At 36.6% G+C, this 13,693-nt stretch overlaps 1 protein-coding gene across 6 annotated transcripts in view; it reads left to right on the plus strand.

Moving 5' to 3' along the window:
• Window positions 1-13,693, plus strand: part of LOC138744073 (cilia- and flagella-associated protein 46) — a 193,838-nt gene that overhangs the window by 28,728 nt on the left and 151,417 nt on the right. For all 6 annotated transcript variants that reach the window (XR_011345240.1, XR_011345241.1, XM_069899562.1 and 3 more), the window contains exons 10-14: window positions 1,323-1,421; window positions 2,195-2,385; window positions 5,240-5,468; window positions 7,713-7,833; window positions 13,098-13,224. Coding sequence is in view for 4 of the 6 variants with exons in the window: in XM_069899562.1 (XP_069755663.1) it covers window positions 1,323-1,421; window positions 2,195-2,385; window positions 5,240-5,468; window positions 7,713-7,833; window positions 13,098-13,224 (767 nt within the window). In the remaining 2 variants the exon portion in view is untranslated. The remainder of the gene's footprint in view (window positions 1-1,322; window positions 1,422-2,194; window positions 2,386-5,239; window positions 5,469-7,712; window positions 7,834-13,097; window positions 13,225-13,693) is intronic.

Consider the following 13,693-nt stretch of genomic DNA (forward strand, 5'->3'; position numbering starts at 1 on the left):
ATATTTATCTTGTTTGATATTTGATGAGTTTTGTACTCAGCAAAATAGATTTGCAATGTAGTCATCATTAGAAATAGTTACATCCGTCATTTGAATGAAGTATCTACGTTCAAATATTTGTGGAGAAAGTCCCCTTATTTATAATTTGAGTTCCAGTGACCATTAGATTTCATCTGACGTTAGAGCCACTGCTAAATATCGTGTTTAGTATTAGTTCTAATCCATTGGAAGTATTAATGTCATCTGGTTTTGTTTGAAGGGCTGAACGAAGAGAACCTGGAGGGATTCAATAGGTCACGCAGCATTTTTGGTTAGAAACTTTTTGGGTCCGGACCCTTCATCAAGACTAAAGTAGAGGGAAGATATCATGTGCATAAAGGAGGGAAAATGGGTGGCTGGGGATGGGCCAAGAGGTGATACAATACTGGCCAGAAGGAGGTTGGAAAGACAGGTTGGGATGAAGTCCACTGGAGGGGGATGGGTAGTAATGTTAGAGAAAAGTGAGAATGGGAACAGGTAATGGAGAGATGGAAACAGTAGAGTAGGATAGGAGTGGGGAGGGGTTATCTAAAATTATAAAATTCACTGTTCATGCTATAGGTTTTAAAGCTATCCAGAATAAATGCCTTCAGCTTGCAACCAGTGTAATCATTCATTCTAGAGACTTGCCAACTTTCTTCTGATTTATAATGTGCTGGTGATCTCAGTGTAGAGAACATGCTCCACACATTATTATCCTTCAGCAAACCTGTTGTTTATGTGCACTGCCAGCACAGAATTCCTTCAAGAAATCTCAGACCACAATGTCATCCAATAATCAAACGGGACCCAGTCAGTGTCCACAATTAGCTCTCCTTCTGATTACTCACCAGCATACAATGGATGCTTCCTTTAAATCCTGGAACGACCTCTTAACAATCCCTACCATAAACTATAGTGGAGAGCCTTGGTGTGGTCAAGCTATTGATATGAAAACACTTCTGTGGTGGAACACGGCATTGCATGTATACTGTACAGGCTGGCCCACTTCCAACTCTCTAACTCCTCACCGTAAGATTCCCCAAAAAGCTTAGCTGCCCTCGTCTTCTCCCTTCATACTTGGAACCAGGCCAGCAGCATGTGTCAATGTGCCTGTGTTTTGGATTATTAAACCCTTTAATTACTTACTTTGCATCTGCTTGTGGTTATTGATTGTGCTACAACTTCATACCTTTTTAAAATTACAGACAAAAACATTTGTTGTATGTTAATATTTTTTAATTGTTGTTGCAATTTCAACTCAATAGTGTAATAAGATGGCTATTACCAATCTGATTCTGCAGGATAAAGCAATATCAATGGAAATTGAATGCTTGGAATCTGAACTTGAAATACAAAGGCTGGGGATAAAGGCTGAGAAATGCACCAAAAGCTTTGTAGAGGTATTATTGCTGACTTGGCTGTCCAGCTCCACTTATTGGTTTTAATTTCATGTCTATTTCATTTCAATCTGGGTCTTTACAGCCATTTAGAATGATTTAATGGAAAAGATGAAGTTCATGAAATAATGATGCACTTGCAATGGGGTTAAGTTTTAAAAGATATTATTACAAAGCCTTATGAGCATGATGGGTGAAATGGAGCATTTTCAGAATCTTAGATGGAGGGTAGAATCTTCATAGAATCTTCATCAACCTTTGCATGTGTTTTTCTTTTGCTTTTGTAGATCATTGGAAAATAAAATAGTCCCTCATGATTCACATCATAAGATCATGATTTATTATTATCATGTCACTTTCCTATATTTATCCCATATCACTTGATTGCCTTAAAATTCTGGTCTTTGTTACCAAAATACTTGCCAAATGAATCTCAGCAACCTTCTTGGATAGACAATTCCCAATTCCCTAAGATTCTCCACCCTCTGGATGAAGGAATTTCTTCTTGTGTCAGGCCTGATTGGTCAGCTCATTATTTTGAGACAATGATCTCTGGCTCTAGACACCATTGGCAGGGAAACATCATTTCCTTATCTCCACAAGAATGTTGTGCATTTCAAGAAAATCAATTTCAACAGGGTGAAGGATGCTGCAATTTACATTTCACAATTACAAGCAAATTTTATTTCTAATATTGACTGAGCACTGGTTTACAAAGTATCTTTGTATAATTTATATGGAATCTTGCTGTTAATCAAATTTTATTTCCTTTATAGCATTCCTTGAGAGTAATTAAACGAGTAGATCAAGTCCTGCAGAATGCTGTACGAGAGGGAAATGAAAGACTGATTCAGACTGTTTGTGTGACTCAGTGGAATCTTTGTCTGCCTTTGTTCCAACCTAATTTGCGAAAACATGTGTACAACCCATTAATCAATATTGCAACAACTCTTAATGACCTTGATAGGTAATTAGGACGAATCTATTTCTCTTTTTTAAAAATACATATTAAATATTCTTTGACTTGGTGGATATGGCAATGCAGCAGTGATGAGAATGATGAACAGGAAATGAAATGGGTTGGGAATTTTATCTCCACGTACAGTCATTACTTTCAAATGGGGACAGTAAAGTTTTAACAACTGCAGTTCCGTCAGAGGTGGAGAAAAGGAAAAAAGTGAAAGCAAATTTTGGTTTCCCCATAGTTAATCATGCAATCCAACACAGAACATTCATGTTATTCTTGGATAGAAAATGTTAAATATTATTGGCTTTTAAATTTCTCAGTGTTCAGCTTTTCATTTATAATACCCTGAAAGAATCAAAGAATTATATCCCACTATGCATTGCTATGACATCTCAATGTAATGAGATGCTTCGTTATAATTCTGCTGTAATGGAACTTTGAGAGAATTGGGCAGGTAAAATGGATTGGCCATCTTGGTTCTATGAGCCAAAATAGTTCATTGATGTCTCATTTTCCTTAGGATATAAACATACATCTTGTTTCTTAGACTAGTATTGTAGCTGTTGCCATATTATTGAAATGGAATGGCTTTTCTGATTTACTAGGCAAAAGGAGCAAATATTAACCAAACTGACAATCTAATTAAAACAACTGTTTCAATCCACCAAGGATATATTGTTTTACTTGATCATAAATAACTGTAAACAATGCTTTGAAATCTTAAAATTTAAACTGTATTTGAATAAATTTTATATCCATTCACCAAAGACATGGAATTCTGAAGCAAAAGGAAAATGGGTTAATGTCCAATCAAAGTAGTTAAGGATACGGAAATAAAACTGCAAAAAAAGAAACCATTCATCTAGTCAGTCAGCATCTATGAAAAGAGAAACATTTAACATTTCAGATTTAGGACCCTTAATCAGAACTTGAAAAGTGGGAAAAAAAAATTGGTTATTTTTCAGGTCAGGGAAGGTGGGAAAGGGATGGGTGGAACAAGAGGAATAAATCTGATAGTGAGATCAAATGTTAATAGCACAGATAAACCATGGAACATGCCTGGATTACATGAGAGTGGGGGGAGAAGTTCGTTATATTACAAGAAAATAGCTGGTGTTGTGATTTTCTGTAAGCCAGAGCCACGTCAAATGCACGTACACTTAGAAATGAAAGTTGAAAAACTGAATTTAAAGAAGAATGTCTGCAGATACTTTGGTCACATACAGTACACAAGGGTGCTAGAGAAATGCAGCATCTAGTGGGTCATTAATGAGCCCAGTGTGAAACATTGGTTACCCTTTGCTTGTGATGCATCCTTTGTGCTTTGCTGAGTTTCTCCAGGATGCTTGTCTATCGCATTTATGCGTGTATCTTTTATCCACATAGGTTTTATAAATGAAAATGTTATTCTGTATCTCAAAATTTTGAGCAGTGTTTTATGAATTCTGTAAAATTTTGGCCAATTTCTTTAACCTGAGTAGCTGCAACATGGGAGTTTGCCTGTCTACTCATTGGTAGAAGTGCAATTGAATTATTGCCATAAGATGAAGAGTGGTGAACCATGAAATATTGAAGGTTTGAAAAGATCAAGGAGACGACAGTGATCTATTGTGATTTATAGTATTCACATCTGCAAATAGTACCTGCAACACTAATGAACTGCAATCCTAGCTTTGGACAATGCAGAGGAGGATATGAGCATGAGTAGCCTACATAGGGCAATTCAAAGATCAGTATCAGCCTTGGATTAGTCTGACAGATGTAATGTAATTATATCATGTATGGATCACAGAAGGGATGCAGAGAGGATTAACAAACTGATCATACATCCTTGGAGCTATTCAAATTGGGCAATAGTAGAAATGTGGTTCTGACAAGGGATAACATCGTTCAGGAGATGAATACTACTTTTCCTAGTTGTAAGGATAAGATCTATCTCGTGCAGGGATTAAAGTGGATGGGGAGGAACCTGCGAAGGAGATAAAAAGGATTTACCAGTGGTTATCTTGGTTCACGTCAACCGGTTATGTAGGTAGAACCAAATAAGGGGTTATGCTGATAAAGTGTGAATGATCGATTCAAAGGCTTCAGCATGTTGAAAAGGCCATGTGTAGTGTGGTGATATTTTCTTGGGGTTCTTCACTGAATGATGAAGATAATGTTCACTGTGGCTCTTGATGGACAGAACCCACACTGTGAGATGGAGAACCACTCTTCAGCCAATGGAAGTGGGTAATTCAGAAGTATACTTACCCCGCGGTAGATAGCAGGAAAATGCCTCTGCTGTTACCATCCTCAGACTTGTATTCTCTCTGAAGATGGTCACAATCATAGCTTCATTGAGGATTTCTGGTACATCTTTCTCTTCCCTGATGTAAACTGAGACTATTCATTGCCAAGTTTTAGGATTTCAGCAGGTGATACCATCTTCTGCCCAAATTGTGGAGAGTGGAAATTGGGGCAATAACCTGGGTAGCTACCTTCAAGGAACTCCATCATCGACAGTATGATTTAGACCATTTCAGTGGTGGATCGAAAATTGATGTGCAAGTTCTAGAATAGATTAAATTATGAGCTGGTTCATTTACAACTCAATTTCCTATTCACTTCACAGAATTGGCTGTGCACTGTAGATGTCACATTGATCTGGCTTAAACCTTCCAAGAAATAATATATAGTCAATAAACATGAAATTTATTATTGTGTTGAATTAAAATAACAAATAAATAATTTTGAATACTTTATGACTGCTTATAGGAAAGACTTCTCTCTTGCCATTTCCCAATTCTCTCAGTTCAAAATTTGTTTTGTTGCATTGCATGAATGCTTTTAATTTTTTTACAATTTTGTTTAGTTTGTTGATTCAGCTGCGTTGCCAAGTTCATATAGAAATAGCTCAGATTGAGGAGGATGAAAATCGTATCGAAATTGCCATGGAGCACCTTAGAAGAGCATTTAAACTAAACAGCAGGGGACCATACAAGAATTACATCCAACAAATTCTTCACCGTTTGCAGTTGTATTCATCAGTTTATGAATTTCCCCAACTCCCAGAGGATCAAGCCATCGTGATCATTGAGCAGGTAAAGTGTAAACCAATCAGCTGAAGTCATCATCATTAGAAATAGAAATGGAAAAAAAATCTTCCTTTATGCAGAGTATGATGAATCTTCCTCAATATTACAAGGTGTTAATAAGCTCATGTTCCCAATACAAAATGCAAGTATATTACCATCATGCAATGAAATAGATCACAAGGCATGAATAGAATCTCTTGCACCCTCCCCATACATTTTGTATTTACTGATAATAGTCATGGGGCCAGGAGTTCAGCAGCAAGTAAAACCAGAAACCTTGAAATTTTGGGTCCTCTTCTGAAGAGATTGTGCCTGAATCTTACAGGAAATGCTGGGTTTAGTGTGCTGGCAAGCTCTGCAGGTCAGAGAATTCAAAAGCTCCTGAACCCTAAAGAAAAAAAAGTTCACTCCTTTTTCCAGAGACTTTTGTCTTTTGAAACAATGTTACCTAAAATAGATCACCGTTATGGCACTTGAAAACAGGCTGAAACTTTAAAAATAACCATGAGGAATGGCATAGAGAAAACACACAATTAGAATAATAATTCTCAGCTGTTCAACTAATCTGCCTAGAATGAACTGACCTACCATTCTCCCATGCATGCATGTATCTAGGACAAATTTAAAGATGTAAAATGGACAAGGATGGGCCTATGATAGCATTACCAAGATTTTTTTCCTCAAAATGCTCCTGGTGTCCTTTGATAACTGGGAATGTTTGCAACAGGACTATGCCAGCAGCAAGTGTTATCATTGATTCCAATTGTTCTTAATTAGTTCAGAAAGTATGCACAAGATTCCTTTTTGTGGACTCACGGCAGAATTACCACTTAAAGGTAGTGTAAGAAAAACCTGACTCAACATTTACATGTAAACAAATAAAGAAATATAAGCAAACTGTGCCATGCAGAGATAGGAAAAAAAAATCAAAAAATGCAAAAGAGTCCTTAAATAAGTCCCTGATTGAGTTTGTTGTTAAGGAATCTGGTAATAGAGGGGTAGGAGCTGTTCCTGAACTTGTAGTTAGTGTTGTGGCACCCATACCTTTTTCCTAATGATAGCAGAGAGAACAGAGCATGTCCTGTTCGATGATTGCTCTCCTCTCGGACAGCATTGTTCCGTGTAGATGTTCTCGATATTGGGGAGAGTTTTTCCTGTGATGTTCTGAGATGTGTCCACTATCTTTTGCAGGGGTTTACACTTGAATGTATTGATGTCCCCATACTTTCTAACAAAACATCTGTAGAAATTTGGCAGGTTTCTGGTGTTGTACCAAACCTCTGCAAACTTTGAGGAAGTAGAGGCACTGACATGCTTTATTTACAATGACATTTGTGTGTTGGATCCAGGAAAGATCATCTGAGATGTGACTCAAAAGAACTTAAATTTGCTCACCCACTCCACCTTTGATTCCCTCAATGGTCACTAGATGGTAAACCTCTAGTTTTACTTTCCTGAAGTCCACACATTCACATTGTTGTGATGCACCATTCAGCCAAGTTTTCATTCTTCCCCCTGTATACTGACTCATTGCTCCTTTTTATACCACCCACTACTGTGGTAACATCAGTGAATTTGTAGATGATGTTATTCTCGTACCAAGCCCCAAAGTCATAAGTATATAGTGAGTAGAGCAGTGGGATAAGTACGCAGCCCTGTGGTGCTCCGGTACTAATGGAGATTGTGGAGGAGATTTTCTTAACAATCCTCATGGATTGTGGTCAGGAGGTGAGGAAATCCAGGAATTTAACAAGTTGGACTTTTCACATTCTCTTTAAGCTCACTGGGGCCTAGTTCTCCACATGTGTAATAGTGGTCTAAAATGTTAATTAAAAGTGTGTTGGAATATTAAGTTGAATAACATTCAATATATCCAAAAATCTGCCACTCTGGCCTTTGAGAATTTGACAGATTCACATAGCTTTGCTGTTAGTGATATATTTCAATAAATTTGTTGCTCTGCCGCAATGAATGTACCTCAGATGTAACCCAACTGTATCAAAAACAACTAGCCAGTTCCATAAGGAGTAACACCAGAAAGGGGGGGGGGGGGCTCCCTGTTATATTGTTTAACGTGTATTTGAGTGAACAATCATCCAAGTTTTGAAAGAATAGAATAATACATCTTGGAAGTTTTTAAAAGTAGAGAATATTTTGTGCACCAAATGGTACTTTATTGAAAGCAGGCTATTTGTTTTAATGATATAGATTTAATTACTTAGCCAGTTAACTGTTTTCTTTGTATTTTAGATCAAAAGATACAATGATGTGAAATGTGGTCAAAACAATCGATCTTTGATGATTAAAGCTGGAGATGTTCTAGCTCCTATTTCTTTTCAAAAGGTTCTAGATAGTGAAAATGAGGCAAAAGGTGAGTGAGTCAATTGTATATTAGAGCAGCCAGTCTCAAAGGGGGCCATGGGGACCACAGCACATTTAAGGGGGAGGCCACGAACTGAAATCATAGTTTTTTTTAAGTCGTCAGTAGGAGAGAAGTACAGAAGAAACCAACTAAACTTGACTGCTTCACAGGGAAAGGGTTAGGCCCATAAACTATGAGCAGGGTCCTAAGGGGGCCATAGCCAAAAAAAGGTTGAGCATAGCTGATTTAGAGCATAATTATGTAACAAGTTTTTATACATTAACAGAATTTTTCAATTTTCGTGGTTTAGAAGAGCCAATTTAGGGGGAAATGTTGCATTTTAGTAACAGCCTAAAATGTGTGATAGTAAATGGACTGCCCACATATGCCCAATATTTGCTCCTATTGAATTCAAATTTTAACTTATTCCTTTAAAAATGTTGCAGGATTTATCTTTATAGATTAAACCAGTTGAATCACAACATTGATATTCACAAAATTATCAGCAACATTGTAACAATGTTTATGTGCTTAATATGTGTGTGTGTGTAGATAGATATATATACACACACGCACACATGCGCTCGCGCGCACATAAATAGATCTACACTATGTTCTCTCCCTATCTTTCTATATATATATTATATATATATATATTATATATATATATATATTATATATATATATATACATTTTTATATATATATATATATATATGTATGTGTGTGTAATCTCACTAAGCTCATAAACATTGTTTCAATATTACAAACTAACATCCCCCATAAATTTTGTTAAGGACTAAAGGGACTTTGTTAGGACTAACACAGAAATAGCAATGGAAAGTTCACCAGGCAATGGTAAATTCAAAATAATAGATTTTTAAAATTAAACTATTAATAACATAATATTTATTTCTTATCTCTAAATTTAACCCCACAATGTGTAAATGTGTATGTGTATAATTCAAAGTCCCACTCTAAAAAGTTGATCTTAAATTCTCAGTTCAGAAATAATGATAAAGCGCTTTTAAACATTGTCTTCAGGCCTCTTTACTCACAATATGACTATTTTCTTCCACGATAAAGTCACAAACCAGACATGGGTGAAACAAAGTGGCCATACACAAAAATAGACCCAGTAGAAATCTATCCTCTTTTTCCAAAGAAACAGTGAAATGGTCTTCTTCATTTTAAAAGCCACTAATTCTGTGATCCCCATTTCCTAGTTGTAACACAACCACAGCACCAACTCTGGTTACTGTAATTCAACCCTGTCTTTCACAAAATGTCTGAATTTGATAATATATTTCTCCAAATCATGCGACCGTTACATCATCACTGAGGAGAGTCCCAATTCTTGGAAACCACATGACCATCAGTTTTACTTCGACCAAAATTCTGTTCCTTTTTCAAAACCATTCCATATTCATAACAACCTCTGACCTCATCTCTTTTCAAGAGGCTAAAGTGGCTTTGATTAAAAACAGATGGCTTCCTTCAGCAGTTCTTGAATAATTAAGGCCTACATGAAATCCATTAGCTCTGTCTGTCCAAGATGCTGCAACTCCGAGAATAAACACTCTTCTCTGAGTACAATGGCGTATCTGTAAATGTGCTGTGACCCTGTACCAGCCCACAGCTAACTTATTAAACTATATCTAGATAAAATATAGTTTTAACATTATACTAAGAATTAACACATTTGTTTTACTTACACACCCACCCCCACCCCACCACACCCTCCCCCAACATAAATAGATATATAGCCATATATCGACTTGCATCTGGGTTATGTCTGGTGGTGGGGACACAAATTGATTTGGGTGTAAGTTGATCACTTAGGTGAAATATACTGTACAACATAAGATACCATGAAACACAAACGTATTTACCTAAACCTCTGTATTGTACATACATATGTCTAAATACCATGTTTAATAAAATGTAAATACAGTACCAACTACAATAATGCCCATCAACGTTGATCCTGGCAAAAATTCAAAAATTTTAAGCCCTTATGGTAACCTTGGATCAATCTGCAATTGGATGTTACTTGGTTGGGCACAAGTCCAGGTACGGGTGTATATTTATACATACTGTGTGTGTTATACATAAATTATATTAAATCTTCACACTAACTATAAGCCTCAAGAATTGAGTTGATGCTAAATGTTCTCAGAAGTGCCATTTGAAAAAGTTACCCATTCAACAATTGCACTGAAGCTCTTGGTGAATGAGGTGAAAAGAAGAGGAAATTACCAACCTATTATGCAATGGTTTGAAAATAACTCATACACATGAATTTTATCTTAAGAACTCTTTTTAAACTTTTACACTTATAGGAAGGAGTCTATGCAAGCTTGATATTTGATTTAAGTTAAAATATTTTAAATTGTATCATTCAGGAATACTATTTATTGATACTGGTGACTTGCAAAGTATTTCCAACATTACTATCTTTATTTTAGTTTCCACCATATGCAGATTTTTTTGCTGTTTATTTAAAATTATATTTAATGTTGCAATGTTTGCTAGATACTAATTAGTATATGAAAGAAAATGTCTAGGGAAAAATTTTAAACAGAAAAGAATGTAATTATTAATATATAATGGTTGTGGTAAATCATACTTGCCATCCAGCAGCAGTAGATGCTATTAAGAACAGAAAAGTAATTACCAGGGCTTAGTTATCAGCACAGATTGTTGAATGGTGAAATGAAGATCAGATTTCTTGTCAGAGTACATACATGACATCACATACAACACAGATTTTTTTTCTTGTGGGCGAGGCAGAATTATCACTAATGTACGCATGTAAACAAATCAAGGATGTAAAAAAAAAACTGTGTGCAAAACAGGAAAAAAATCAATAAAGTGCAAAAGTAAGAGTCCTTAAAGGAGTCCCTGAATTGAGTTTGTGGTTGAGGAGTCTGATGGTGGAGGGGGAGCAGCTGTTCCTGAAGCTGGTGGTGCGAGTCTAGTGGCACCGAGACCTCTTTGCCAACAGTGGCAGGGAGAAAAGTCTGTGTGCTCGGTGATGGGGATCCTTGATGATTGCTGCTGTTCTCCAACAGCAATGTTCCCTGAAGTTGCTCTCGATGGTGGGGAGGGTTTTGCCTGTGATGTCCTGGGCTGTGTCCACTATGTTAGAGGTTTATATGTGTGAGTAATACGAATTCAGGTGCCATAAGAAGCAAAGATCCCCTGAAACTGAGCTTAACCCAAAAGGTAAAGTTATAAAAAATATTTTTTTAAATTTCAGAATAGGTTGCAATTAAATTTGTTCCGTGAAAATCATTTTGATGTGATGATTCAGTGGGCATCCAGAGAAAATTCTTCCTGTCTGCAGTTTCTTGTTGCTTAAAAGAGCCAGTGTTGACTAAAGAAGTAAATAACAGACCTTTTTTAAAAAAAAAACCAAATAGTCAAAAGCCTAACATAGATCCTTATTACTGGGAGGGAGATGATAAACAGCCAAAAGTTACAAAATGTAAATAAGAACAAAACCAGGTCAGATAAAAAATTAGCAAAAGAGATCAAAATCAACACAAATTATATACAAAATATAGTTCAGAGAAATGTGTCACCCCTAGAACTATTTATGATGATATTGTAAAGAAGAAAAGAAATGATTAAATGAATTAAATTATTTCTTTGCTCCAATGTTTTTAGTGAACAAAATAGCACCTGAGAAGTTTTTTGAAAAATAATAGAATAAAATAGAAATTAATGAAAATATTCATTAGGTCAGGCAATATCAATGGTTCAAGTACAGACTTAAATATTTCAGTCATTTTCCATCAGGTCAAAAATTTTATCAAGCCCTGGAAATAATCTAAGCAAATTAATCTTGAAGAAGAGTTGCAGAGTTGGAAAGTTGGATACTTTTTGTCACAGACTTTTAAAGTTGGTGAGATTCTTACAGATGAAATAACTATAATATTTCAAAGTTTTCACTTGATGTTAAAACTTTTTTCAAAAAATTGTGGAGGTCTCTATTTAAAATGAGGAAAAAAAACAAAGTTTTAAGCAGTTATTTCATTTATTATCAGGAAGTTATTCAAATTTCTAATTATGGCTTGGATGGTAGAACAACTTGAACACTTCTGGTAAATCAAAAGCCAGGATTTATTTTGTCAAGTGTATGTTATGTCTGCGAAATTTCATGTGCAAAGCTGGTGAAAGTTGTGTACAGGGGAATACCTAATTTTTCTCTTCATTTTGGTGAGAAGGCAGTGGACGAAGTCCTTCATAAAAGCATTCAACTGAAGTTGAAGCCTATAGAATTGGACTAATCAGGACATTTAAGAGAACAGCGGCAGAGGAATGTTAGGGATAATGGGATGATACTCAATTCAGCACATTTGCTGCCAGATTCTGCATCGGAGTTTCAACTATTTACTGTATTGGTAAATTACTTGGATGCTAGACTGGTAAAGTACTTATTCAAACTTAACACTGTTTACAAAGGAGCATTAAGTTACCATTATATACTTTTGCTTTAAATAAATGGAAAACTCCAGCAAGTGACATTCATTTGAGGGACATGTATAGCTTTACAAGATATGTATGCACACAAATTGTTTTCCAATGTTCCTGGATTACCATGCCATTGCAGTTGGCATAGTGGTTAGCACAATGCTATTATGGTGCAACAATTGGGACCAGTGTTCGAATCCTGCACTGTCTGTAAGGAGTTTGTACATTCTCCCTGGTCTGCATTGGTTTCCACTGGGTACTCTGGTTTTCTCCCACCCTTCAAAATGTTCCCAGGGTTGTCGGTCAATTGGGTGTAATTGGGTGGCATGGGCTTGTGGGTCGAAAGGTCCCGTTACTATGCTGTATGTCTCAATTTAAAATTTAAAAAAATGAAAATCCTTGTGCAGCAGTAAAAAGGTAACTTGCATATAGACACCATATTTCATGTCTTTTGCACAAGAACCAAGCATTATTTCAGAAGATACATTAAGTTCCATTGTGTTTGGGGTGCTCTTAACTCAGCAGTTCACAATCTGACCGTGCTCGAAGTTGAATAGTAGTGGGATGGGAATAGGAACAAGCATCCTACATTTTTGACATCGCACTGAGAAGCGTGATGACAGAAAGGATATTCTCAAATCATGAATGTCGAAAGTCTCCGTTGAGTAATGTTCAAAAATTGGCTGCAATTTTTGAATTGGAATTGATTTTTTTCTTATGAATTTCCCAATGTCAAAAATAAATTTTATTTATTTGCAAGGTCTCAAATCTGATATTACTTGTTCTGCTTTCCAGTTTTTGTAGGTCATGGTAACACAGACTTAATTGGTCTACTTGCTGCTAAAGTTCAAAATTACATGAACTGTATTCAGCAGACCAAAGGACACCTGGAAAGATTGGAAGATGCAAATGATAAACTGAGGTAGGTGAAATAACTCCAATGCCTAAGAATAGATTTGAATATTAGGGACTTTTATATAAAAAAAAACCCCAGAAATTATTATTTTGTAGCGGCTGTGTAGTGGGCCGAGCAGGCACACAGCACAGCAACGTGAACCGCTGCCAGAGTGGTTCTGCAGGTGTGTAGAACAATCATATGGGCACTGCATATGATGTAGTGGCCGTGCAGCGGGCCGAGTGTGCGCACAGCTCAGCAATGCGAACTGTCGCCGGCAAGTTTCTGCGGGTGTGCAGAACCCTAATACGGACATCTGCCTACTCACTTAATGGACCGCACGCGAGGGATACTGAGTGCCGAGGAATGGCACCTTGAGCTGTTGAATCTCCTGCCGGAAGGTGTGACACACTCACAAGGCTAAATTTAAACCTGTCAGTCCCGTGGATCGGCAGCAATCTCATAATGACATCCCACCTTGTCCCGTGGAGCCCGG

Source organism: Narcine bancroftii, chromosome 10 (genome assembly GCF_036971445.1).
Source record: "Narcine bancroftii isolate sNarBan1 chromosome 10, sNarBan1.hap1, whole genome shotgun sequence".
NCBI classification, from domain to species: domain Eukaryota; kingdom Metazoa; phylum Chordata; class Chondrichthyes; order Torpediniformes; family Narcinidae; genus Narcine; species Narcine bancroftii.